This window comes from Tympanuchus pallidicinctus, unplaced genomic scaffold (genome assembly GCF_026119805.1).
Source record: "Tympanuchus pallidicinctus isolate F22 unplaced genomic scaffold, pur_lepc_1.0 scaffold7, whole genome shotgun sequence".
Taxonomy (NCBI): domain Eukaryota; kingdom Metazoa; phylum Chordata; class Aves; order Galliformes; family Phasianidae; genus Tympanuchus; species Tympanuchus pallidicinctus.
The window spans coordinates 13,157,265-13,182,776 of record NW_026294791.1 but is presented as its reverse complement, the minus strand read 5'-3'; the positions used below and the strand labels follow the sequence as shown (position 1 = coordinate 13,182,776).

The window sequence follows — 25,512 nt, the reverse complement described above, 5'->3', positions numbered from 1 at the left end:
CCACAGCATCCAGTGAATTTTGCATCAACTCCACATAAAAATCAGGTACTACAAACACAGTGAAAAACAAACTGTGCTTATGAAAACATACAGAGTCTTTACTTACCTTGCCAGAAACAATCTTCTCATAAATTTGAATGGGTTGATCTGCAAAGAATGGGGGATATCCAGCTGCCATTTCATAGATTAACACTCCTAATGCCCACCAATCCACTGCCTTGTTGTAACCCTGGATAAAACCAGAAAAAACACAGTTAGCACCATTTCTAAAAGAGTTTAACATTTGCTATATATTGTAAAGAAAGAAAATATAAAAAATATATATTTTTGCTCATTTAATACACCCTAGTTCAAAACAAACTGAAGTTCTCCAGTTTTAACAGCTATACTGTAATGAAAGCAAAATACTTCGCACAAATTCTTGTGTTGATTCCCAGTGATATCCTTGCACCGATAGGATGTATAGAATATATAAATACAGAAAACCCTCCTAGCCCCAATTTCATGTGTTCCCTCTGAGATCTTTTACAAAGCTCAAGGTCAAGACTCAGTTGTTCTTGAATAATCAACTATGGAGAATTTGTAACAGAGGCATTGCAACTTCCTTTGCTGCTTTATAGGTCTAACATCATAAAAACCAAAAACATCCAACACTTTCTCCTAAAGTAAAATTTTTTTCTGTTTAAAGACCTACAAAGGGTATTTAATTAAACTACTCAGTGAATAATTTAACAAGATTATGAATATAATGAACAGTTCCATGAACTATAAAAATTTTTCTTTTGCAAAACATTAAAAGATACCACAGCTACAAGATTTCTTCAATGTTCAAATAGAGTACAAGTATGAGGCTGCGTATAATTTACATGCAAGACCGGTGTTTTTCCATGTTTGATTCATGTGCTTTAAACATAAAACACTGCAAGTAGTTTTCCAATGACTACTGATTCAACCATTACGCAGTTCTGGAGCTCCTCTTTTAGTCTGTTAACACTTATGATGCAAAACTTGCATTTTGTATACTTCACTACAACTTGTCAATAATTTGAATTTTCAACTACCAGCAACTGTTCATCCCTCAGAGATTAATAATTAGGTAATACCTTTTAATCACACCACATACATGACGGACAATTCTCATTTATAGAACTGATGTACCTTGCTGAGAATTATTTCAGGTGCCAGGTATTCTGGAGTCCCACATAACGTCCAAGTTCTTCCTTTTACTCTTTTTGCAAAGCCAAAGTCCGTGACCTGGCATCAGAATTTAAAATTAAGTACCTCTGAAATATTTTGGAGAGGAATTTTATACATGGGAAAAATTTATGTGTCAGATCACGTGCTATCACACAGTCACATGCATCCTATATGGCAACTTTTTTCCAGTAATTTTAATTCACTTACAGTTGTTTTGTTTTGTTTTGTTTTTCTCATAATAAAATAAATAACACAAAAATAAATATTCTCTCCCTCGAAAACTCTTCTGTTTATAATTTCAATAATCAGTAGGAGCTACAATTCCCTCATCTGTACGTACCACAAAATATTAATATATTTTCTTTTACTTTTCACATCAGACTGCTTATACCACTAAAAATTCTAAGAATGTAAATATAAACAAGATATTCATTTTTTCCCTCAGTTGACAAATAAATGAATCACAAAAAGGGTTAAGACATCAGAGAATCTTGGGGAAGTTTTCATAGCAGAAGTGTATGAAGGTTATAAGGAAAAAATAGTGTGGGAATATGACAATGTAGAAGAGGTCTTCCAGTAACTTCTCATTCTGAATATCTTTGAAAGCATCACCAGAACCCAGCTTACTTATCTGAAGATTGTGTATGTGGGGAAAATGTAGCTGTAACTGTAGTCACAAATGACAAGTTCTTGGCAGTTAAGGGTTCTTCATTCCACTTGTCATGTTTTCTGCAGTAAGTTTTCAGAACTTTGCATGCTATTTCATCTTTCACGCTGGGAGTTTTCCTGGACCATATTGCAGAATACATATGGAAGCCAGCAGGTTACTTTTGAAATTCTGGGACCAGTTTCAACCTATCAAGTCTTTGCTTATTTGAGGATCCTTTCCTTTTATTTCCTCCTTCTTGGTATCACTAATTACACAACAACTTGTGTCAATGTTTCTGATACAGTAAGGTCACACAGAGGTAGTTAACAAGCTAAATGCCAAACTACCAAGGCAGCTTTTGCTTCATTTTTCATAGAAACAACAGCAATCACACCTGCAACTGAATGGAGAGAGCAAACATGCTGACTTGCTTCAGTCAGCAAAGAATTCCTGCTGTGTTGGTGAATACATATTAATCTGAGTAAGAATATACTGCAGGCATGGGACAAACAAGTAACTGTTTTAAAATTCAAAAAGAAAAATAATGGAGCTTTTAAACAAAGTTTAGTTGGAACTGCAGCATGAACACATGAACATCAAACTCCCTTTGTTTAGAAGCAGAAACTAAAGAACCTGCCATGGGAAGACTGACTGCTGGCTCTGCTACCATTTGCAATTTGCCCACCATCATAAAAATGTATTGTTCAGTACAGAGAGTCAGCAGTTCTACAAAAGACATTCATAGGTTTATGTTCATGGTACTCTTTATCCACATTAATGAAATTCATATTTCTCTTCTCTCTACAGTGTTATTTTGTTTTCTATGCAGTATTACTGTACTGTTAAAAAAACTCAAGTTAAGAGTCCTTTCCACTTCTCTCCATGTTTTCATAATTTATTTTACTGTTAGACTTAGGCTAAAGGTGACACTACGAGGGAAGAGAAGCTTCCACGGTGTAAGAACTGCAAGGTACTGCAGAATGCTTGTTGCTGTACATCACTTTCCCATTCGTCGTTTTGATCACAAGCAGAGAAACTAAAAAGAAGTTGAAGCGGTGCTGAGAAGCTGTTGTAAAACAAATCATTTGCAGCACTGCAATTCTGATCTGAATTGCTGAGAAGGTTATGGGCTCTACAATGCTGTGAGACTAAGTACTGCCTGAAATTAAGTACTATATTGCAGATGTTGACATCTAATCATCTTCAACTGCTTATATAGACAATGCAGAGAACCAGACACTGTAGAGTACCTTCTCATTTTAGGGCAGATGTATAATGTAGCTCAGATGAACAGAGCCACATCATCACCTCCTCCTCACCACAGACCACAAGGAGAATCCTGACAAGTTGGCATAAGCAATGAAAGTGTGCATACTTTGTTTCAGTCACAGGAAGTTCAGCTCAGTGATGCCCCAGAGCATATGCTAACATGCCAACCAGCTCACTTATTCTAAACATATTTGCTACAATTACCTAACTGCATTGTGAAATGAGAGTCCACTCCCCAAATACATGAAGACTACCATACCTGGATGTATCCTTGCTGATCAATTAAAAGATTTTCAGGCTTTAGATCTCTGTAGATGAGGTCTAATGAATGGAGGTACTCAAATGTTAGCACTATCTGAGCTGCATAAAACCGTGCATGTGGTTCACTGTGAAGAATTAAAACAATATTAAGGAACTCAGTGCTATGCCAAAATACTGAAACAACCACCAGATTGCCAGAGACAGCTCTTTTAATCAGTTCTTGTATTGTATACTAAGAACAAAAAGAAAAACCAAACAAAAATCTATATCAAACACAACCCTCCCCCAACCACTGCAAAAACAACCAGCAAGTACTTTAGAACTGATACTTTCATACATTAAATCTAATTTCTTAGGTTTTGCATTTAAAATATATTTTCAAATCAAGATGGTTATACTGTACAGCATAGAACTTAAACTCAGATTTTAAACTTCACTTTTCGAAACCATTATCAGTTTCAGTGCCAATGTGCATAACAATTCCTAATTACAAGAATTAGGAAATGGAAAAAAAAATAGAAAAAAAAGCAGTTCCTAGATTCTATTATACCTAGATTACTAATATCTGTATTAAAAAAACTGAAAATTAATTATAATTTTTTCATTGCATATATTAGTCTGCTAAAAGAAGGCAAAATTAAATGCACTTATCCCTTCAGAACTTTTTCATTAACAGTAACACATTTTATGAAACTCTTCCCACATTAGCAGTAGAACTATTTTTGAAGGAATATTTTTAGTAAGACTTCTTACCTGAACCTTCCGATTCTTCTTAGATGTGAGAACATTTCACCACCAGGAACATACTCCATTACCATGTATAAATTAGAATTGTCCTAAAGAAGCAAATAAATACACATAAATATGTACTAGACATTCTATAGTGTTTATAATTCCCAGATACAGTATATTTTATTAAAGAATGAAAGTGAAAAATTATAGACATCCAATGACCTTAATAAATAAAAAGAAACACAGGTAAAAAATTCTTGGAAAAATGCTGACACTCGACAAAAAGGAGTATCAGAATGTCAAGAAATCTACTAAAATTAATATTAAAATATAACGATATAACGATAATTAGTGGGCTCCTGACACAGAATGGTGTAGAATGATATGAAGGAGCAAAGAGTGAAATGCTGACCACAAACTATGAACTTGCACCCTTAAGTCTATAATATAATAGACCATATTATTACAATATAATCTTAAGCCTATAATATTCTCATCTCCTATAGCTCCATCCCCAAACCTCAAAGTCATAAACATTAAGCTAGAATGTCTATTTGTTTAAAATGCTATAATAAAAATAAAAATAATTGCTTACCTTAAAAGAATACTCCAGTTTTACAAGGAAAGGGAAGTTCACTGCTTGTAATATTCTCTTTTCATTCAGTGTGTGTTCTATCTGCTTCAGCTTGACAACCTAGTACAGAAAAAAAAAGCAAAAAAATTTCCAGCCTATGACATTTTATAATCACCAATATATTTTTCAGTACAACAAAGTCATTTGAAAACAAGCACATATCTTTACAGACAGCCAAAACCCTAACAGATTATTGGCACAGCAGAAGTAATGAGAAAGGAATGAGAAGGATAACCATTCTAAAGAGTAATACTCATGTTATGCAGATAACTCAAGAAACACCAGTTCTTCCTACCTGCTGAGGATAAGCATCTGTAAGGAAAACATCTTTTTACATGTTCGTAAGAATTCTTTGATCTGATAACAGAGATACTTCCACAGCAAGACAACTCAGTAAAAATCTAGTAATTCTGACTTAGCTAAGAAAGGCAGGAATTTGCATCATGTATTTAATTATGAATTTTGTTACAAGTGAACAAAGTAAACTGATTTACTTTACAGAGTTCACACATTAGTGAGGAGAAGACTAAGGAAAACATACATTCAAAGTTTCCATTCTTATGAACACTTACTTCAGTGACATTTCAATGAATTTTGCTTTTCTGCATTATATCAAACTGCTTGGTGACAGGACTAAAAAATTAAATGCTACCTTCTTGAAATACATTACAGTGTTAAGCTACCAGCAAGGCAGCAAGTGGTAGATTGCTGATCACTTCTTGGGAATTAGCAATTTGTTTCCTGATGTTAAGCCCCATTTTACTTCATCCATATTACTTAATTTATCTGTATCTTCAGAATGACATAAAGTCACACTTTTTTTCTGCACTGGAAACACGAAAATGTACAAGGCTGATGAAAATAAGCCTGTTTTCACAAGTTTGGAAAGCAAATATAAGTGATATAAATAACAGACAAGCACGATACTCCAGTCCTGACTAAAACGGTGTTTAAATTTAACTATCCTTTAAATGAAAATAGTATTAAAAAAGGTGACTTTTTTTTTTTTGGTAAGAAATGTCATACAAAAGAAATTGTATTATTTCTGTATTGAATTAAAAGTATTAAATCTCTTTTCAATCAAGAATTTTTAGATCAAATCAAAAATTTGCACTGAGGCATAAGAACAGCAGGAAAAAAAGCAAGCATTATCAATCAGCTCACTCATGGGAAGTGTCCTCTTTGTCCCCAAAAAGCTATGGCACTGGAATTGTTTTGACCACCAAAAACAGCAAAGTAAGGTTATAGTTTGATACTGCAAAGCATTCAGCTTCTAGACAAGATTTAACCCTTTCTGCAGCTTCTGCTATAGAAATAGTGGAGGGTGATCATAGCAATACCACAGGCCGAGACTGGTACTTAGCACTTCATGCTATCAAATTGGAGCCTCAGTTAACACAGCTTTGCTCTCACTGAATTCTGGCTAAAGGCATGTCCAGCGTCACCTTCTAGATCAATGATATCCACACCAGCAGTTTAACCCATAAATTGCTTGGGTCTGAGCTTTTGTTAACATTACTTATCTTCCAAAAGCAATTTTGTAATGAAACTATGCATTCTTACGAGGTCTGCTCTGAAAGCTTGCCTTCTATTTTGTTATGTTGGCCGACAAAGTCAGAGGTGGATGTTGGTGGGATGGCAGTAGAGGCTGAATCCTCCCACCAATACCCCACTACATATTGTTGCCATGTGACAGACGGCAGCAAAGGGGCAGTTTGACAGCATGGAGTCTGACATGTAGGTGCATATGAAGCAAAGGAGTGTCAATGAACTCCTTCCAGTGGAAGAAATTGTGTCCACTGACATTCATCAATGCTTACTGAACATTTCTGTAAAACAAACAGGATTTGAGCACAGTGAGACAGTGGGTGGTGCATTTCAGCAGTGCTGACAGTGACAGTGGTCACCACCACTGTTACAGATCCTTGTGAGCACAGCATGCAGGCCCTTGTTCATTGCTGGCAAAAACACACAGCTAATGGTGGTGACAATATTGAAAAATGGAATTTTGTAGCTGAGTATTTCCTCTGTCTTACGGTGTTTTTGTGCTCTTTGTATCTGTCATTATTTCCGCAGAGATAAATAGGAGGCATCACTTTCAGTGGCCTTCATATATTACATCCTTGCTAGGTCAAGGCAGAAAAATAAAAGAATAACAACCCTACAAACAAAACTACTGGCTACTTCAATATACACTACATATTTCTTTCCTATCTTAATGAGCCAGACTGAAGTTTTGTTAAAAAAAAAATAGTCACCGCATTGGCCATCCATCCTGTTCAATATTCCTTCAAATATTTCCATGATGATCTGTCCTTTGTGATGAAGGACTCATAAATTCTCCATAAAACTTACTGAAACTGGCAGAAATTTCCAAAAGGAAATATAGCTGTGTATTTGATAAAGAGATGATTAACAGGAAACCACTACCAAGAAGTAGTTCTTGCAATTAAAATACAAAGCAAACTCTTTTCAGAAATGACTGAGCTCCTAGCCATTTTCCTTGTTTGTATAACAGCAGCTGGACTTCCCTGTGATCCTCTATGGTAACAAAGGGCAGCAATGCAGCCAGCCCCAGAACAAGAAGTGACTGATTTCTCTATGCCTAAAAATCCCAAGGGCAAGCTGGCTGGGCTAGAGAGGCAATGTTTCCACATCCCACACTTGGTTAATGTGCCTTGGTAATCAGAAGAGACTGGAACACTGCAATAAGGCTTCTTTGCAAGAGGGCTCCCCAGTTCTAAAGGAGCTGGACAACACCAGGGTGTAAAGAGCTTTCCTTGGAATCAACAGCTCAGTGTGGCTGCAGACTGCCAACACAGCACCTGGCATCATGGGACCAGATGCTGACATCAAGGTTTGTACACAGGGCAATTCAAACGCCCAAGGCCTGGTTCCAGCCCAAGCACTGGAAGAAAACTGACTTGTGTACTTCATCATGGAACAGCAGACAGCCTTCTGCCAGCAGACAAAAAGCCACCTAGCTTCCTAATGGAGAACCAACATAACTAGTTGCAAATATCTTTAAGCCTGTGAGAATGCTTTACTGTAAATCCACTACAAGCATTAACAATGTGATTTTTTTTTTTTTTTTTTTTTGCCAGATAATTTTATAGCTACTGCTATCCAATTTCCAATTTTCCAAGTCAGATAACTGGCTCTTCCCGTAGGCACAGGATGCTTTCACTCATCACATCCTGTTTTACAGGGAGACTTCTTGCAGAATTTCATCAGTCCTAGTAAGGGAATAAAGTGTTGAAATGGTCAATCATTTCAAACAGCCTTTCAAATTTCAAATAGCATTTCAAATGGCCTTTCATTTGTACTGTGTTGGGAAGTCTTTTTAATTTAAGTGGATATTTTCTGTCTTTAAAAAAAAAAAAGAAGTTAGAAAACATTCGTAAGAGAATGCTAAAGTTGAAAGAAAAAAAAAGAGCTCTTTCAAGTAAAAGTAATGCCAGAATTTATGCTATAAAGTTTAGTTTCCTAAGTCTTATAAAGGAGTCTTTATTAAATTACACATTAAGGCTAAAATTTGTGCAACTGTACAAGAGAAACACAGTTTAGTCACAGCCACCAGATTTTGTCTACATCAAACCCTTCTGAACCACAAAAACGCAGTAAAAATTGCACCAACCTTTTGTTTGTCCAGTATCTTCATGGCATAATACTGTTCTGTGGCTTTATGCTTCACCATCATAACTCTCCCAAATGATCCTGTTCCAAGAGTTTTTTGCCTCTCAAAATCATCTAGGCCAGCAGTATTCTACACATAAAGGGATAAAATGATATTATTTACAATCTAACATCAAGGTACAACAAAATATAGGCAACCTAGTGCTGTTTTATGTTGTCATGCCTATCAAATTTTAATAAGATTTTATATTTTACATTGCACTCATTAAAACAAAAAGACTTAATTGAGTTGTATTAACATTTCAATAATTTGTCTACACAGATGACAAATGCTTAGTAAGAGGGAGACTAACAGTAAGTAGATCACGAATTTAAGGCACAAATAAATAAACAAACTCCCCAGTGTTCCACAAAGCAGAAAATTAGAGCAAAATCCTAGAACCAAACCACATATAAATTGTCTGGAAGAAATATCACTGACAAAACTTCCTCAGTTACTCATTATCAAAGTATTTCAAATGCTGTTTCAATAAAATACCATCATGCTTTCCACTGTCCCCATCCCTCCTCTCTATGAAAAAGCCCACTCCCCTCAGTCTCTGAACAGATTATTCTTTCAAGCTCCTCAGCCTGCCCACAAGCTTCATGCAGTATATTCTTTATTAACAACATAAGAAAATATCAGCAAGGTAAATTATAGATTCGCCAATGGTTACTGCTACAAAGAGCCAGGTAAAATATGACCATTGATTCTGAGTTTTCTCATGTTGATGGCAAACATAATTCAGTGCAAGAAAAAGCAGTTGCTCAGTACGACCATTTCATCAGCTTAGTCTGGAGGTCTGGGTCTTTCCTGACGAATATCAGTGACAAAATTAACATTCAAAATGGAAACTCTGTTGAAAAATGCATTAAACTTATTTCAGTCTTTTCTGCTGCTCATTACACTGATCCACACTTATATGAAAAAATGCTATAGAGAAAATTATTAAATTATTAAGTGATACCTGAGGTGGGCTTTCCCATTTTCTTAAAAAGTCTTCTTTGGCTTTGGCTAGGAACTCTTTCACTGAAAACACACACAAAACCAACATTTTAATTAATGTAAGTCATCTTGGATGTGATAGAGATGCACTGTTTACAAAATATATGAATTTCATTATCAATTCCAATCTTCAGTTCTTAAGGTACTATTTTGTATCTTCTATGGTGAGCACCAATGTCTCAGAATCCTACAATTATCTCCAGGTGATCTCTAAGCTTCCCGGAGTAGTTACATTATTCCACACACTTTAATTAAACTACACCAGCTGTAGTAGCTCAAAATACTGTGTAAGCAAGCAGGCTTTAAGGTGATACAAAACTTTCTTAATTTGATTGGGAAAAAAACACAAACACCTGATGTATAAGTAGTCATTCAACAAGGATAATTTAAAATAATAATACATTTTTTTTTTTCCCTTTTCTTTCAACTTATTAAGACTTATTTCAATCTCATTGCTTTCCCTCCACCCCATCACCTTTAAATAAAGGCTGTTTGCAAGCTCCAGTACCAAAAGCACAGCATTACTGCAAGCAAAGACAAAGCACAGGGCTACAACAACACTGCACGTTAGATGTGCCCACAGTCAGAGAGTAAGTATTCTTAATTTTGCACTGAGATACAAGGAATGAATAAGTGCAAAGTTCTAGATGACCATTTAAAATGTGCACCAACGTTTTTTGTTCAGATAATCTTTCACTTCTTGTATTTCTCTGAATATCAATTATCAGCCAGATCAAAGTAGGTTACTTAATGCATAGTCATAAATGAGAGGCATTTCAGAAACTGCCATGATTCTGAAAAAGTCACAGAATTGAGAAGAAAATATCATACTGTTTTTGTGTTTTCTGAGTCACTACACATAATGAAATATTAATAACAGTGGATTTTGTGTATTGCAATGTTCAGACCTAAGCAATTTCTAAAAATACTCAGCAATGTGTCAAGATTATTCTGGCCAGTATCTGGAATTTTACAGTTTTGGATCTGCATTTCACTTTCTGAAGCTCATAGAGACCTTTTCTCTTACCATTTTTCTGTGACCGGTGCAGTATCTGCAGTGATAAAAACAACGGCAGCCTTGGAATAGACTGGTCACTAATTCTGGTTTTCTTTCCCTCTCAGCTGTGCTATAGGATTCAACTGTAGCAAAATACTCAAGAAAGGGGGCTTGCAGCTCCCTCCATCACTGACTCCTATAGAATAGCATCAATGCAAGGGAAATTTTAGACAAAATGTCAAAAGAGCTGGCAGACCTCAAGGTTAGAAAAGTGTTTAAAACATGAGACATGCACAGTAATTTTATCTTAAGAGGAACACGTGATAATGTATTCCTTCTCTCTATTACTTTAAACCTATGTGTAAGTAGAATAGAAAAACATTTTATGCCAAAGGAATTACATTAAATTGGCATTTAAACTGACTGTAAGTTAAATGTATTTTAGTGGGGAGCCAATAAGACGTTTGACAGTTGTCTCAAGTAGGGAAAATGTCTTACTGTTTTGAAATTTTTGGGGCTATTGGGAATACTGGAAATCAGGGCATTCTCAAATGAGGATCATCAATCCTCATCATTCAATGATCTAAAGATCCTCATCTGAAAAAAAGACTGGATATCCTATAACATGGAATTCTCTACACAAAAAAGGAATCTAGCAATGTCTAAGTTCAGGTCTAATGATCCTCTTCTTCCACTAGGAGTACTGAGATGACAACTGATTAGTTTGATGACTACCTGCAATTTTATTTTTTTTTAGTGTAAGTTGACTCCAAAGTAATACGACTTATTTTTTTCTTAATGTCAAGAAAAAAAAGTTAAGATGATCAGTACAATTACCAAAAAGCCAAACCTTCAGACTTGTGGGCCTTCAAATTTTCAGGGACATAGTTTAGTGGGCATAGTGGTGATGCGTTGACAGTTGGACTATACAATCAGTGGTCTTTTCAAATGTCAATAATTCTATGTTTCTAAGCAGCTGTAGACAATTAATTAACACTGTTTTAAAAATACAAAGCATAGACAAAACATGAAGTTTTAATTTGCCCATGTTATTATGGTACAGCATGTCTTAAATATCCCTTGCAAAATTTCCATTGTTCATATAAAGAAATACTTCATGTTTCTGCATTTCTTGCACTGGAATATAATTTTCAGTATTTATAAAAATATACCATGACATTTTCATGTAATCATCTCTGTTTCAGTTCTTCTTATGGATGTTTATGAAAAAAGAATGTTTATGAAAAAAATTGAAATCCAGATGGAAATATTCAAACTGCGGATTCATGGGAAGAAGAAGCCTAGTTTCTAGAAAAATGAAGAAGCCACAAGCTCTCCTACAACAGAGAACATTTAACTTACTCTACTTATGTTCCTTTTTCAGAAAGTGGCACTGAACGTGTGTTTACAAAAGAAAGCTACCTAATGGTATTAATTTATTCACGATGCCCTCATCTTTCAAGAGAAAATGTATCAAATTTTGCCTGGTTCTCACATTCAGAAATCACCTGGGTTTTTACACTACATAGAAATTCAGGAGGTGACTTCCAAAATAATTTAGGCAACTTAAATGCACGCACTTATGTCACTTCTGAAAACAGATATTTTTAAAAAATTGATTTTGATCATGAAACAACCTCTGATACAGAACTCACTTCATTTCTACCTTTCTAGTGCCAAATCCAAATTTATGTTAACTAGTTGTAGTCTATAGTAGCCATTGATATTATTTTGATGTTGCAAATAAACATTAAATGATGAGTTTGAAGTTTTCCTTTAGTGCACATTTTTAGCCACTTCACATTGCTACAATGAGACCCCCTTTACCCCCCCTATTTTTTCATCTTTAAATTGTTCCCAGCATCTGACTTTGGGCACTAATGAAAGAATGAGCATACCAAAGGTCTCTATAGGTCCCCAAAGGGTTTGCAGGAACATTCACCCACACAGATGAGATGATGAAGAGAGGAAAGAAAGAGAAAAAAAAAATGTTTTATGCATTTCCACAACAAACACATAGAAAACATAAATACATTTCACCCTTTCCCCTCCCCACTCAGGGCTGAACCCTGCAACAAACCAGTCCTTTCCCACACAGACAGAATGACTCACGCTACACCACAGAATGTTTGAGCAAAGATTAACAAATGAAAAATAAAAAAAGAAAGAAAAGAAAAACAACACACCAAAGGCAGCTAAATTCGATATGAAAAAAAGATGTTGCATCACAGAAATAAGCACAGCTTAAAAAATTTCAGAAGATCAAGCTGGCATCTCTAATAATTAACCTATTCCAAGACACACACACATCCAAGGAACTGTTGCTAATAAAAGTGTATCTATCTTCACTGCAGTATTCACTATAAAACCTGGAATTGGGTGATCTTCCCACTACTTAGCGCTTCGCTCCAAAAGACGACATGTGTGAACTGCACACCATGTGGTGGGCAGCACAGAAATGGAAAACAGTCCCCAAAAAATTCAAAACTGCATTTCAATCCCATTACCCAACAGCAGCAACAAAACCATTTGAGAAGCCTGAATCACACAGATGAATTTACCCTACCCAAAGCGCAACGTGTACTTGAGTTCTCTGCAGTAGCTGTATAAATACGATTTAATTTTATGAGATAGGCACAAAAGAGCCACAGCCAAAAATTCTGGGAGCACCAGTAAGGAACCAGCTGGGAGCAAACAGGCTACACACAGACCAGTGAACATGAGCAGGCTCCATTGACCTAGCTCTCATTGGCAGTCTCAGCCCTTAGCAGAAGCAAGTTTCATGCAAGGCAAACATCCAAAGCCGCAGCAGGAAATCAGGGGAGATTGAGAAAAATATAGTTAAGAAATGGAGTAGTGATCAAGGAGTGAAGACTGAAAACTTTCTATAAAACTGAAAGACAGGTTTAATAACCTCTGTCTGGTCAAAGGGAATCCTACAGGTGCACACAGGGGCAAATTATATACCAAGGATGCTGCCACTTGTGTATTGCGGATGATGTTGAGACTAGGCCAAAGGACATCTGTACCCATAACAAAGGGAAAATGGTGATAAGTGGGAAAGCCTTCTAAAGGGAAGCAGAGAGCAGGACAGAAATAGATCAAGTTCATAATAAAACACAGCCACTTCCACACACAGTGCCAGACAATGACAGTTACCAGTTAGTTTTTAACTGTCTGTGGTCATAATGAATGCAAGAGCTTCCTGTTCAAATAAGCCCTGTTTTCACGCGAGAAAAACCATCTGGTCCCAACATGATGAAAAGGTGCTTGTTCAGAACACCAAAGGGAAACCCGCAGATGGTTTCTTTGGTCCAGAGAGGTGCTGCTCCTCACCTGCTCTGTGCCAGGAACTAACTGTGTACTTGAAACTTCAGCTTGAGATCCATAGGTTTCAAGGTAATACTACTAGCAAACAACGAGGTATTTTTTAAGTAACAAAAAAAAACAACACCCACAAAAACAAGCAAACAAATAAAATCAAACCAATACCACAAAACAAAACAAAAAATAAACTCCCCCCAAAACAAAGAAATCAACATTCCCACCCTCCAGCCCTCTAAACTATAGCAGATGTGGCAATTAGATTTTTTTTTTTTTAGTGGTATATTAATGCAGTACACAATACATTTGTTTAATTATTTTATGGATGAACTTTTGTATGAAAAATTAGCAGAGTTAAAAAGAAATAACAAAGGGTGGATGAATATTATAAAATAAAGAGTACTCTGGCCTGTTATAGTTTAAAAGCAAATGAATCCTAGGAAGGTTCCTGAAAAACGTAAGCAGTCTGGATGTGTCTGCAGAGGTGCAATTAGAGCACAGGGGAAAGGGGTCACAGGTGGAGAAGTCCTGAAGAGTTAACATGAATTACTTTGTCTTTCTCCACCTCCCATGTGCACTGCGCTTGTTATTCTCAAGCGTGTCTCCAGTAGACAGCAAGCTTTTTTGGAGGGGGGGTTGGAAGGGGGAAGTATTTAGACAGGATTCATGAAAAAAAAAAAAAAAAAAAAAAAAAAAGCAAGAACTAAACTGATTAAGACTAAACACTGGGCACCACTGCAAATTCTCATATGCTGTGCTAAATGCCAATCTCTGCTTGGTATTTAAAATGCCCTTTATCAAAATACAATTCAATTTCTGTTCCAAAATTGTAATATTATCACTTGAAGTTTGGAATTGAATGGAATATTTAAGTATCCAAATTTCATTTAATTGAATAATGAGTAAGTGTGAAGAGATTCTGATACATGTACATTTCATTTTCATAAAAACATAGTTTTTAGCCTTAAACATCACTGAGGTGTAAGCCGATGTCTCAGTGAATCCCGTGGTCATGATATCGCACTTGAGAAAGAAGTGGGAAGTGTTTGAGTCAAGAGTTTCAAGCCCCTCTCTTACACCATTAACCTGTCTTAAATTTCTTTTGTACCTTTCAGTAGCAAGGCTTATAACAAGATTTTTACTTAGGTGAAACACACTTACCATCTCTGTTGTAACAAACTGACCACTGTTAATTCTGTCTTGTTTCTGCTCTAAGAGTTGCAAGGTCACTAAAGCTAGAGTAATGAACTCTCATCTATCGACTTTTTGATCTAATATTCAGTTTTTTTAAATTTCAATGATCATTAAAACTGGTGGTGCAAAACAAACTAGTAAATTAACAATGGCAATACAAAAAAAGTCCTTCAATTTTATATACATGGAACTCCTCTGAAATACAAGAACTTAAAGTTCTTACAGAGTGAAGGACCATAAGAACGCCAACTTCTTACAAGTTTGCTATTAAAATGAAAGTACAATTAATTAATCTAACTGCATACTGTAAACACTTCCAGGGAATACTAGGAAGGAGTAGTAAAAAGTAGAGAACAAAAGAGCATAGAAAGTGAAGAGAGAATAAGGGAGAGGAACAGAATAAACAGTAAATGAAGAGCAAAACTGCAACTGCAGTTTCTGAAGATCAGGGAAGCACTGGAATCTGATTCAAGAGGAGTGCATTCTGGAATTACCATTATGGTACATTGTAAATTGACAAATAAGAAGGATAATTTGCATTTTACAATGCAAAATATGGCATACAGGCAAAATCTTCTTTTATTATTTTGAAGTCTTGAGCTAGACAGTATTTTATCAGTCTTATAAAATAAAATTAATCCTTTTTTTTTTTTTTCCTTTTCTTTTTTTTCCCCCCTATTCAGGACTGCAGGCTACAGTTTTAAGCTATACATTAAACAATCCTGAATTCTTACTTACTCTTAATCTCTTGACTTGGCTGCCTTGAACCCAACAGCCCGTACAAGAGACGTGACAGATTCAGGCAAACCAAAGGAGCTGGATTTTCAGCTACCGAAGATGATGCCTATCTTTGCTGAATTCTGAGTGGATAAAACTCTACTGCATGCAACTGCCACAGACTGACTTTCTTCTTCCTTCTTCTATTTTTATTAGAGAAAAAAAAAGAATCTTATTTTCAAATCTAATTTTCAGTCTTTTCCCTTCTGTCATCATTTTAAATCATAAAGCACTGGTCCAAGCAGAGGGAGCAAACTCTGTTAATGTCAAAAAAATAACAGAAAAGAAAAAAATCCAAGGCGAGAGGATCAAATCCAACTAACACTGAATCACTTAAAACATGAATCTCTGAAGTATTGCTTAAAAGTGTGTAATCAGTAAGCTTATTCAGTCAAAATCACAACTGAGTCTTGAACTTGCTCTGCTCAGCAGAGTTGTACAGGTCTATCTGCTCACAATAGATCATTTTCTAACAAAAAGAAAACACTGATGAGAGGAAAAAAATACCTTCTTAAAATAAAAAAAGAATTCTGAACCAAACCTCATTAAAACTTACAACTGAATAAGCTTCATTAAAAAAAAAAAAGTGATTCCTCCCTGAAGACACACGTAGATAATGCTGCATTTTCCAGTTATACCAAAGCCTCTCATCCTCTCTGCTGAAACCAATCACACAAAACCCATTAACCAAGCTTTATTAGTCAAATCCTAAATTTTTCAATTACATGCAAGATCTCATCACAGAGGAGCAGAACAGCTTCATCAGAACATGCAAGGATGGGCAACCTAAGATATATTTGGCAGATGCCTGCTGAATGCAAGGTGCATCACACCCCTTTGGGTCTTAAGGTCCTTCATGGTGGCACCTCTCTTTCCTGCCCAAGCTCCCCTTCCGAAGAGAGCATTCTAGCAAACTGTCTCTGTTTGACTGAAGTGGATGATGTCTTTTCTTTTTTCCTCCCAGTTCTCTAAAAACATCGGTTAGAACAAGTGCCCAGTTACTTCTGGAATATATTACAACTAAGCTTTAGGAGGGGAAAAAAGAAAAAAGAAAATGGGCCCTTTCTCTGTCCTTGAAATGTTCACTGATGGGAATTATTCCAGCCTGCCAGGAGACAACCTCCATGTTTTCCATGTTTATGTTTCATTTCTTGTAACAATCCACATGCTTTTTGGTTTGAAAATCCAAGGAGCAGGTGTTCAAAATTGGATTTGCAAGGTTGCAGCTCAGTGTGGACTGGTACAAACAAGCACTGCTTCCAAAAACCCCAATCCCATTCTTCCACAGCGCTTTGTTCCTGCCTGTATCATGACCTTCCTTGAAAGAGCAAAAGCAGCCTGTGGCTGACTGCCAAGCCAGGTTAGGGAACGAGGCCAGATTAAAAAGTAATGGACAGGAGGCAGGAGAGGACAAGGGAAGCTAATTTTAATCCAAAGCAAACTCCCAGCTGTATTCATGACACGAATGCTTCTCCCAGGGTGAGGGAAGGGCAATGGGATGGAAATGGGCAAATACGTGTGGCACAGAGAACTGCTCCTTTTCTAAAGGACTTACCTTATGGTAGATTAACACAGCCTGGAAGTACTGCACTGGACTAACTGAAAAGGTTTCTAAGTAATAACTCTAATTTTAAATTATTAACCTTCAATTACTTGATAGGTTAATTCTATTAGCCTAAAATTTTAAATTAATAAGTAATTTAATGAAATGACTTTGAAATGCAGTACTTGACACTCCCCACATATAAAATTGGATCATGTTATGTGAAGTAATGTTAACAAATAAAATCCTCAACAATTATAAACTGATGTGTTTTGTGAGGAATTAGGAATTAAGTGCTGTCAATGCAGTACTCTCTATTGAGTACAACTCTCTACAGTTGTAGCTGATCCTCAGCACATAATCGAAAGTGTAGCAAATACCACAGAATTTGTAGTGCAAAGACCTCCTGCCTCTGAAATGTAACAGGTACCATTTTACAAAGAAAATTGAAAACTGTGGGCAAATTGTGAAATTTCAAACACCTCTGTTTCTACACTGCATATGTTTCCATGGTTACCATGCAGGAAAAAAAAAAAAAAAAGAATAAATTTTAAGAATGAGTTCCAAGAACAAAATTTTCTAGGGCACTACAAGAAAACATCATGTAACTGTCTATATTTCTGAGTAAAGGTTCATGTTATGCTAGTTAAATGTGAATAAATAAAATAATCAGATTTTCCTCTTACCATCAAAAACCCACACCAGGCCAAAGTTTACTTTATCTGCTATGTTTCACTCCAGTACATCCCTCTGCGCTACAAGTACTGGCCAACTGGTTGGCATCAACTTTCCTCTCTGTATTACTGCCCCTCCTTCCCCTTCCCTTCCCCTTTAGTGAAAGTCCACTGATGAAAAATGATAACCAGTTACTGAGCAGCTATCACTTCATACATCATTTTTATCACTATATATATATTCGTGCACAAACAATCATTTCTTTAGCAGTAAATAAAGTTTTATTAAATTCATTTGCTGCTTGTATTCCAAACAAAGCATCTTTTGGGGCTGTTGGATGCTATATAAATGCTTGTCAATATGTTACTTGAAAAGAGTAGCTCTTGTGTTGCTCTTCCTTTTTTTTCCCCTCAAGTATTTTGAAGCATCAAAATAACAGTAGATACACCAATCTTGGTTTAACTGCACTCATTTCTAAGTCCACTTCCCATGAAAGTACTTTGTTCCAACCCTCACATTGATAAAACCATACACGATCCCAAGTACTTGCTTTGGAATCAATAACTTCACAGCTGTCAGAGTAAATAAGCAAAATAGCTCATCTCTGCAAGATTTGAGAATCTGACACATCACAACACTGACATGTCTCCCACAGAACATATTTCAATATTCATTTTCAGTATTCAGAGGAAGGGGTTGCCTTTTCTATCCAAGCAGTAGAGGTTCATTTATAACCTCAAATAGCAGAGATGAATTTTCTGAATAAGAAAGTCTTACATAAATAAACATATTTCACAATTCAGCACATCAAAGTGAGTAACATTTTGTTTCCTTAGGATTAGGGTAGGAAAAAGTAGGTAAGAGTATTTGACATCCATTCTGATAATGAATGGGACTGTAGAGGAAAACTGGTTAAAGTCAGTGCTTATTTTGATGAAAAAGAAGACATAATATTCACACACTGTACATAAAAAAACACAAAAACACACAAATTAAGAATTCCTAATGAGCTGTAGTACATGAAAACAACTGCAACAAATAAAGGAAAGCATCAAAACTATTAGTCAGGTTACGAAACTGCCCTTAGTAACCTCAAAGATGTGACATTCATTCTACACACTTTGGTCAACAACAGCAATACCAGCAGCAGCTTTTAGAAGAACAACAAATAATTATATAAACTATTTGAGATATAAACTAAAACACAACAAGAAGAAAATCTTACTGGTAATACATATATATGTAAGAATCATAGCAGAAAGTAGAGTAAGCCACAGTTCAACAGAGATGCAAGATTACAACATCTAAAATGCCCTTTCCTCTGGAAGTAACATAAATTTCATTAAACTAATCTTTTCTCAAAACTAAGCATGCTGAGGGATTGTTCTCCGGATGGAGGCACTTTAAGAACTATGTCAAACCAGCAACCCATGCTGTTTTTTCTTTCTTCAGATACTTCATATAAGAGCCAGAACCAACATGAACCCAGCTCAACACCTAAGAAGTTACCCTAATCTATTGTCAGCAGCAAATTGATAATGGAAAATTTTTGCAAGGAAGATACCTTCAAACCAACAAGACACACATAGGAGCACACGTTTCTAGCACATGAGAGTTCCACTCTTTCATTTTCTATACCGTCTCTTCAGCAGCAGGAATAATTGCTTCTGGAGGTCTTTCTCCACAACTATATGTATTGAGAGGAAAATACATGCCATGTTTAGTATCAGTACTGACATGCCTCTAGATTTCTCATCTATCTTATCACTTCCTTCTTATCCTGCAAACCATATATCTGGCACTGATAAATGCAGCCCAGTCTCTCTCTCCCTACATAATCAGTTTCTAAGTTCAGTCAGCCCAGATGTACAGCGGGTCTTCAGCTTCAAGACCTCTTTGTTACATGTTCTGTTACTGCAAAATGGGAACCTTCAGCCAACTCAGCTTTGCTCTGATACAACTCCCTATTTCTCAATTGCTGAAGTTTCAAATTTACTTCTGTGAACTGTGAACTTGCTCTTAGAAGACTGTTGCAATACACACAGCTAAGATATTTATACTCTGTCCCTTCGCCCTTATTCCTGAAACACTCCTGTTTGCCAGTGCCTCCAGTCCTGACAATAACTCAGCAGAGGCTATCAGCATTGCTCGCACGCCTCATACTGCTCCATCTGTACACACATATGGGGAATACTATCTTAAGAACATAAATTTCGGGATCAGCAAATACTTATTTTCAATATTGAAAGCACTAACTCAACTGTGGACTTGGTGCTACTAGGAGGATTAAGCCTCTTCCCAGTGAAATACCACAACAGCATCTTTCCTGTCAGTTTTATCTGTTAAGCAATGTTCTGCTATTAAAAACAAAACAAACCCTGAACCAAAGAAAATGAAAAACAAGGACTCTGAAAGGCAAACAGTTTTTTTCATTCTTTACAGAAAAAAAAAATAAATAAAAAAAATCTCTGGAACTTTCCTGGAGGAAAGAAAAAAAAAAAGTAGGCCAATCATGTCTGCAATTGAAGAAAACATTACTATTTCATCAGTTTCACTTCATCTAGACCACCCCTTAAAAGGAGAGCATCTGGTTTTATCCACTTAAAGAGAGAACTGCTGCAGCAAAGACAACTGCAAAGGGGCATCAAACAGCAGAAGTAATTTCAGTGGGGAAATGTTTACACTAAAGATAATCTAATCCTCCTCACAGGAAGCACAAGACACCTTTCACTAAGGCAAAACAAGTCTGATTTGTAGACTATTTTGATTGGGAACTGACAGTAGGTAAAAATTGCAGTCATTTATTTTTATTTTCAATGGACCTGGGAGCCTGGATGTCAAGGTGAACATAATGTACAGATGCAAATTGTAGAATAAAACCCCATGATAAAAAAAAAACCAAAAACAAAAAACAAGCCCACAAAAAAAAAAAAAAAAACCCAACCAGAATGGTTGTCTCTTTTTCACCCAGTTTCAGTTAAGAAATTTATTCCCTTAAAATCACTCAGTCTTAAGACAATAAAAAAGGGGAAATTAAGCACTTAAGCAGAAAAATCTGAGATTGATATAGCTGACTTCCACAAATCTTAATTCCTGTGGAAGTTACCACACAACTGTAAGGAAAAACAGGAAAGAAAAAAAAAAAAAAAAAACCCAGGAAAAATTCAGCACTGGTGATGGTGACCAGAGACTTTCCAACTCATAATTTGGGTCCTTTTCATCCACAGAATAATACAGCCATGCGATGCCAGCAACACAGCAGGGCTGCAGGCTCACCCTCGCTCAGAAGCAGCTCCCAGCAGGGAGGTGATGCAGCCCCCTCGTCCAGCTGACGGCTCCATGTGCCCATAGCGACGCAGGTAGGGGCTGGAACACCCCTCCAGGTTGGCCTGCCCTGAGCTATACTTCAGAGGCCATGATGCTGTAACGTGGGTCCTCATAATTCATGGACAAAGTTCTGATAACTTGTCTTGCAGCCATATCTGTACATTGCTGCACGTAACAATACTGCATATTGTTGTGATCCATACCCTGAGGAAATGACGGCAACACTTTCCTTTTTGGGGTGGACAACCTCAAAACATTTGTGTGAGATAAGTACATGCAAACAGATATTAGGCAAGGCAGTGGGATGGCTCCTCCCACTTTTTGTCTCATGCCTTCTATAAAACTGAAATCTTCGTAAAAACAGACCTTTAAATTCGTAGGACAAAGCAAAACCATGCAGACACACACAGAAACTCTGTATAAAAGTGTATTTGTTTTTTTCTTTATAAGCAATCTTTAACCCTCTCAAGTCATTTCCCAAGGCTCCAGATTATCTGCTTGAAATGATACGGCACAATTGCAGAAACCATTATGCTTGGGCTCTTTGAAAACCATTTTCTAATGACATCATCTTCTAAAGAAATAAACGTACACGGCATAAACATTTAGGTACAATTTTGGATAACATTTCAAGGAAGAATAAAGTACTCCATAATTCCACTAATTCGAAGTGCTTTACAACAAGCAGTGTTTTTGGAAAGCAACCACCTGCCTGATAAGTTCACTGCGCCCATTATAATATTTCATTTTAAATGTCACTCTCCTCCCCTACTTCCATGCATGACCTGAACTATTCTGCTATCCCATCATTTAGAAAGAATAAAGACCAAAGAAGGATAAGACGGTCCAGATGAAAAACAACAAAAGCAGTTCAGACTTTTAGGTGATAATTATAATAATTTCAGAAGGGCTTTTTGATTTGTACCAATTCACAGAAAATAATTCGTTATGAATGGCACACAAAAATAAGTGAAGCAACACACAGAGCATACAATTATAAAATTCTCCATGTCGGATTCTATGCCCTATTCAATGATTTGGAACAGTTATTTCTGAAAGAAAGCTTCAAAATAGAATTTCAAATGCTAAATACCACCTATGCAAAGCAAAATGTTTAATAAAACTGCTAATCTTTAAGACAGGTCATTTTTAGAATCCACAGTAAGTCGATTACAGAAACAAAGGGCTCTGTAGTCGATGTAGCTCTGCAGACAAGAAAGGGAAACCTGGTAGATTTTTCCTGACTGTGAAGACAGAACAAAAAATAGTGTCAAAGGCAATAGAAAAGACTTACCATTCATGCTGAAAAGCTAATTTTCAGAAACATATTGCTGCTAATATTAATCCAATAACTGCAGAAGTATGTTAATCTCTACAGAAATCAGTGCTCCAAGCTCGAAACACAACTATACACTAACTGGAAAGAGAAAGCACACAGAATCCAGAGAGCTTCTCTTCCTTACGGGCTCCTTCTGATGCAAAAATCTGTGAAGCACAAGATAGCAGTAGTAAACCAAAATCAATATTCAGCACACGGGTACTTGGTTTTGCTCATTAACTACTTCTGTTCTGACCAATGCTACCTATTCATGTCTAAAGCAACTCAAAATGGCAGGGCGAAAAAAGCATGCAAACACCAGGAGGTTTTTAAGATGTTCTCAATTATATCAAGCACTGGTTGTTTCCATGGCAACCTTAGACCAGAATTATCTGTTGACTTGTACCCAACTAGTAGTTACTCTAAAGCTTTAATCAATTTGCACAATGTATTTTACACATTATTTCATATTTCATATTTTCCTCTCTATATATCTAGCAATTATTCAGCTAAAATTCTCTAAGAAATTCCACAGTATTCGAAATACATTGCTAGGTTGAATCAGTTAGAGACCAAATAGAATTCCTATTCACCATCCGTCCATTTATTCGCAATTTATAGACTATGAGAATCTGAAGATAATAAAAAGATGCAAGTGGTGCCTCTTCGTAACATGCATGTTATTCAAAGTTAAGACATTCTTTTATTTTGCACAGATTCATAAAAATATTTGTAGCAGCTTTAGAATAAGAGATTCTCACTGATCTTGCCGTCCCTACAATCAAAACCAAGCAGCCTCATTCTCCTTTCTGCTCCCACTTCAGTCTTTCAAAGAGCAAAAAACTATTAAGAAAACAAAACAAAGCAATCTGCAAAAATAATCAAAACTTGGGTTCCACATAACTGCAACCAGCCACATTCCAGACATCTGAATCTCAGATGGAAGTGTGGCATTCTGCTGCCTACCATCACATCCCTTTTGCCCTTTGCAGCACCCCTGACCCCAGACTCGTGCAGTCTGTGCATTTACATGTGCATTTGGCCAATTTTTTAGAATAGATTCAAAGGCCTGTGGTATTCAGAGATACCTCTGTCCCTACTGGATTCTAAAGATTTTACACAACAAATTAGTTTCATATGTAGGTCACTCTGAAAGTAATGCTTCCTATTTATTTCCATGGAAACTACAACAGATGCAAAGAGCACAATAATACTGCTTGACAGAGCAAATTCTTAGCTACAAAGCACTATTTTTCAACACAGACACCATCATTAGCTATGCATTTTCACCAGTGATAAATGACAACCTGCATGCTGCACTCCTAAAAACCTTTTACCAGCAGAGGTACCCACTATTACTGTCGCCACTACTGAAACACACCACCCACCATCTCCCTGTGCTCATATCCACCGTTTCACCTCCATGAATTTTCAGCAAGGGTCAATGAATAATCAGTCGGTGCCTTTTGGCATCCATTCCTCATGGATGAATTCAATGAGGCACCTTTGCTTCACATGCACTTCCATGTCAGACACCGTTCTGTCAGACTGTCCATGCGACGCCATCCATCACATGGCAACATTTAATGGGATACTGGTAGGAAGGTTTGACCTCTCCGGCCATCCCACCAACATCCACCTCAGACACTGTGGGCCAACACAATAAAATAGGAGGCATCACTTTCAGAGCAAACATCGTACGTTAACTAAGCGTTCAAGCTATATTAGAAATATCATGTTCCATAGATAATAAAATAATGAAACCAAGGCATTAAATAAGTTTCAAAATCAATCACTGAAAACCCTTGAGGCTGCAGAGCACATGTCAAGGCTGTCTAAGCCACAGCAGTAGCTGACTGGCAGCACATTAGCAAGAAGCCACTTGACAGCAAACAGCTCCTTCACCTTCAGTAAACACAGTGTCAGCAGTAACTGCTTGCACAAGGACACACACAGAAACTGACCTATTACCATGCTGCTTTACAGAAGGTGTTAATATTCTAATTTTCTTTTTTTTATCAATTCAACTTCAATCCTAGACCTACAACAAAAATCTGAAAAGCTCTTTTGCAATTTTTTTCAGGAATGCAAGACTGGTTTTACCTTCACTTTAGAATTAATTCATGCTAAATATCTGCTATTTAATTTTAGTCAAGCTTAAAATTCCATAAGTTGCTGTTGTATGCATAGAAGAGTCGAGAATATTCAAATATCCATCTAAAACAAACATCATCACATTTATAAAATTGCTTATTCATTAAAAACTTTGTGAATTTAATCTGCAGCCTGAATTCAGTGACCCAGTACAATTCTACAACACTGACTTGTTAGGGGAGGAGGAGGGGGGTGGGGAACAACAACAACAAAAAAAACCCCACAACACTAAAGCCTTCTCCCTTCTATTTTTCCTTTGTAATGCTGCAAAGAATTTTCAGGGATGATGCATTTTCCCAGGGATACAGTTACAACTCTGTGCAGTCAGCAGCAGAGAGAAAGGAGAGAAAGGCCACCTCCCTCTGCTCTTTCTTCTCTATCACTTCTTGCGCCACAGTAGTAGTGAAGCCAGAATCCTGACACGTACATGTAGGCCATAGCCTACATAGATACTCAGCATATCACCCTGAAACCAAAGTTACATAATCAACCAATATTCAGCTGTTTTCCTCAGAAAAAGTACATACCACCACCACGCTTAATTACTTAAAAAGACATTCACATAACAGGCCTTTTCACTGTGTTTATCATTTGAATACATGGCAGTCCATTTCCTCATTGAGCATGTCAGACAAGGAGGCTGGCCTTAAATAGAGGGGAAAAAATAGTAGAGACTTATACATGAGCAGGTCACCATTTGCAGATGTCAGTAGGTCACTAACATTTTTTTTCCCTCCATGTTACATAAACAGAAGTGCCTCAGTGTTATTTTTTTTCCAA

General features: G+C 36.6%; 1 protein-coding gene across 4 annotated transcripts in view; it reads right to left on the bottom strand.

Moving 5' to 3' along the window:
- Positions 1–25,512, bottom strand: part of PRKACB (protein kinase cAMP-activated catalytic subunit beta) — a 65,472-nt gene that overhangs the window by 6,661 nt on the left and 33,299 nt on the right. For 2 of the 4 annotated variants that reach the window (XM_052667092.1, XM_052667091.1), the window contains exons 2-8: positions 9,386–9,447; positions 8,380–8,508; positions 4,704–4,802; positions 4,130–4,212; positions 3,375–3,501; positions 1,159–1,254; positions 107–229 (exon numbers count right to left, since the gene is read on the bottom strand). In XM_052667092.1, the coding sequence (XP_052523052.1) occupies positions 107–229; positions 1,159–1,254; positions 3,375–3,501; positions 4,130–4,212; positions 4,704–4,802; positions 8,380–8,508; positions 9,386–9,447 (719 nt within the window). Of the gene's footprint in view, positions 1–106; positions 230–1,158; positions 1,255–3,374; positions 3,502–4,129; positions 4,213–4,703; positions 4,803–8,379; positions 8,509–9,385; positions 9,448–12,318; positions 12,374–22,554; positions 22,879–25,512 lie in introns of those variants that run through there. The other 2 variants (XM_052667094.1, XM_052667093.1) reach the window with 2 other exon arrangements.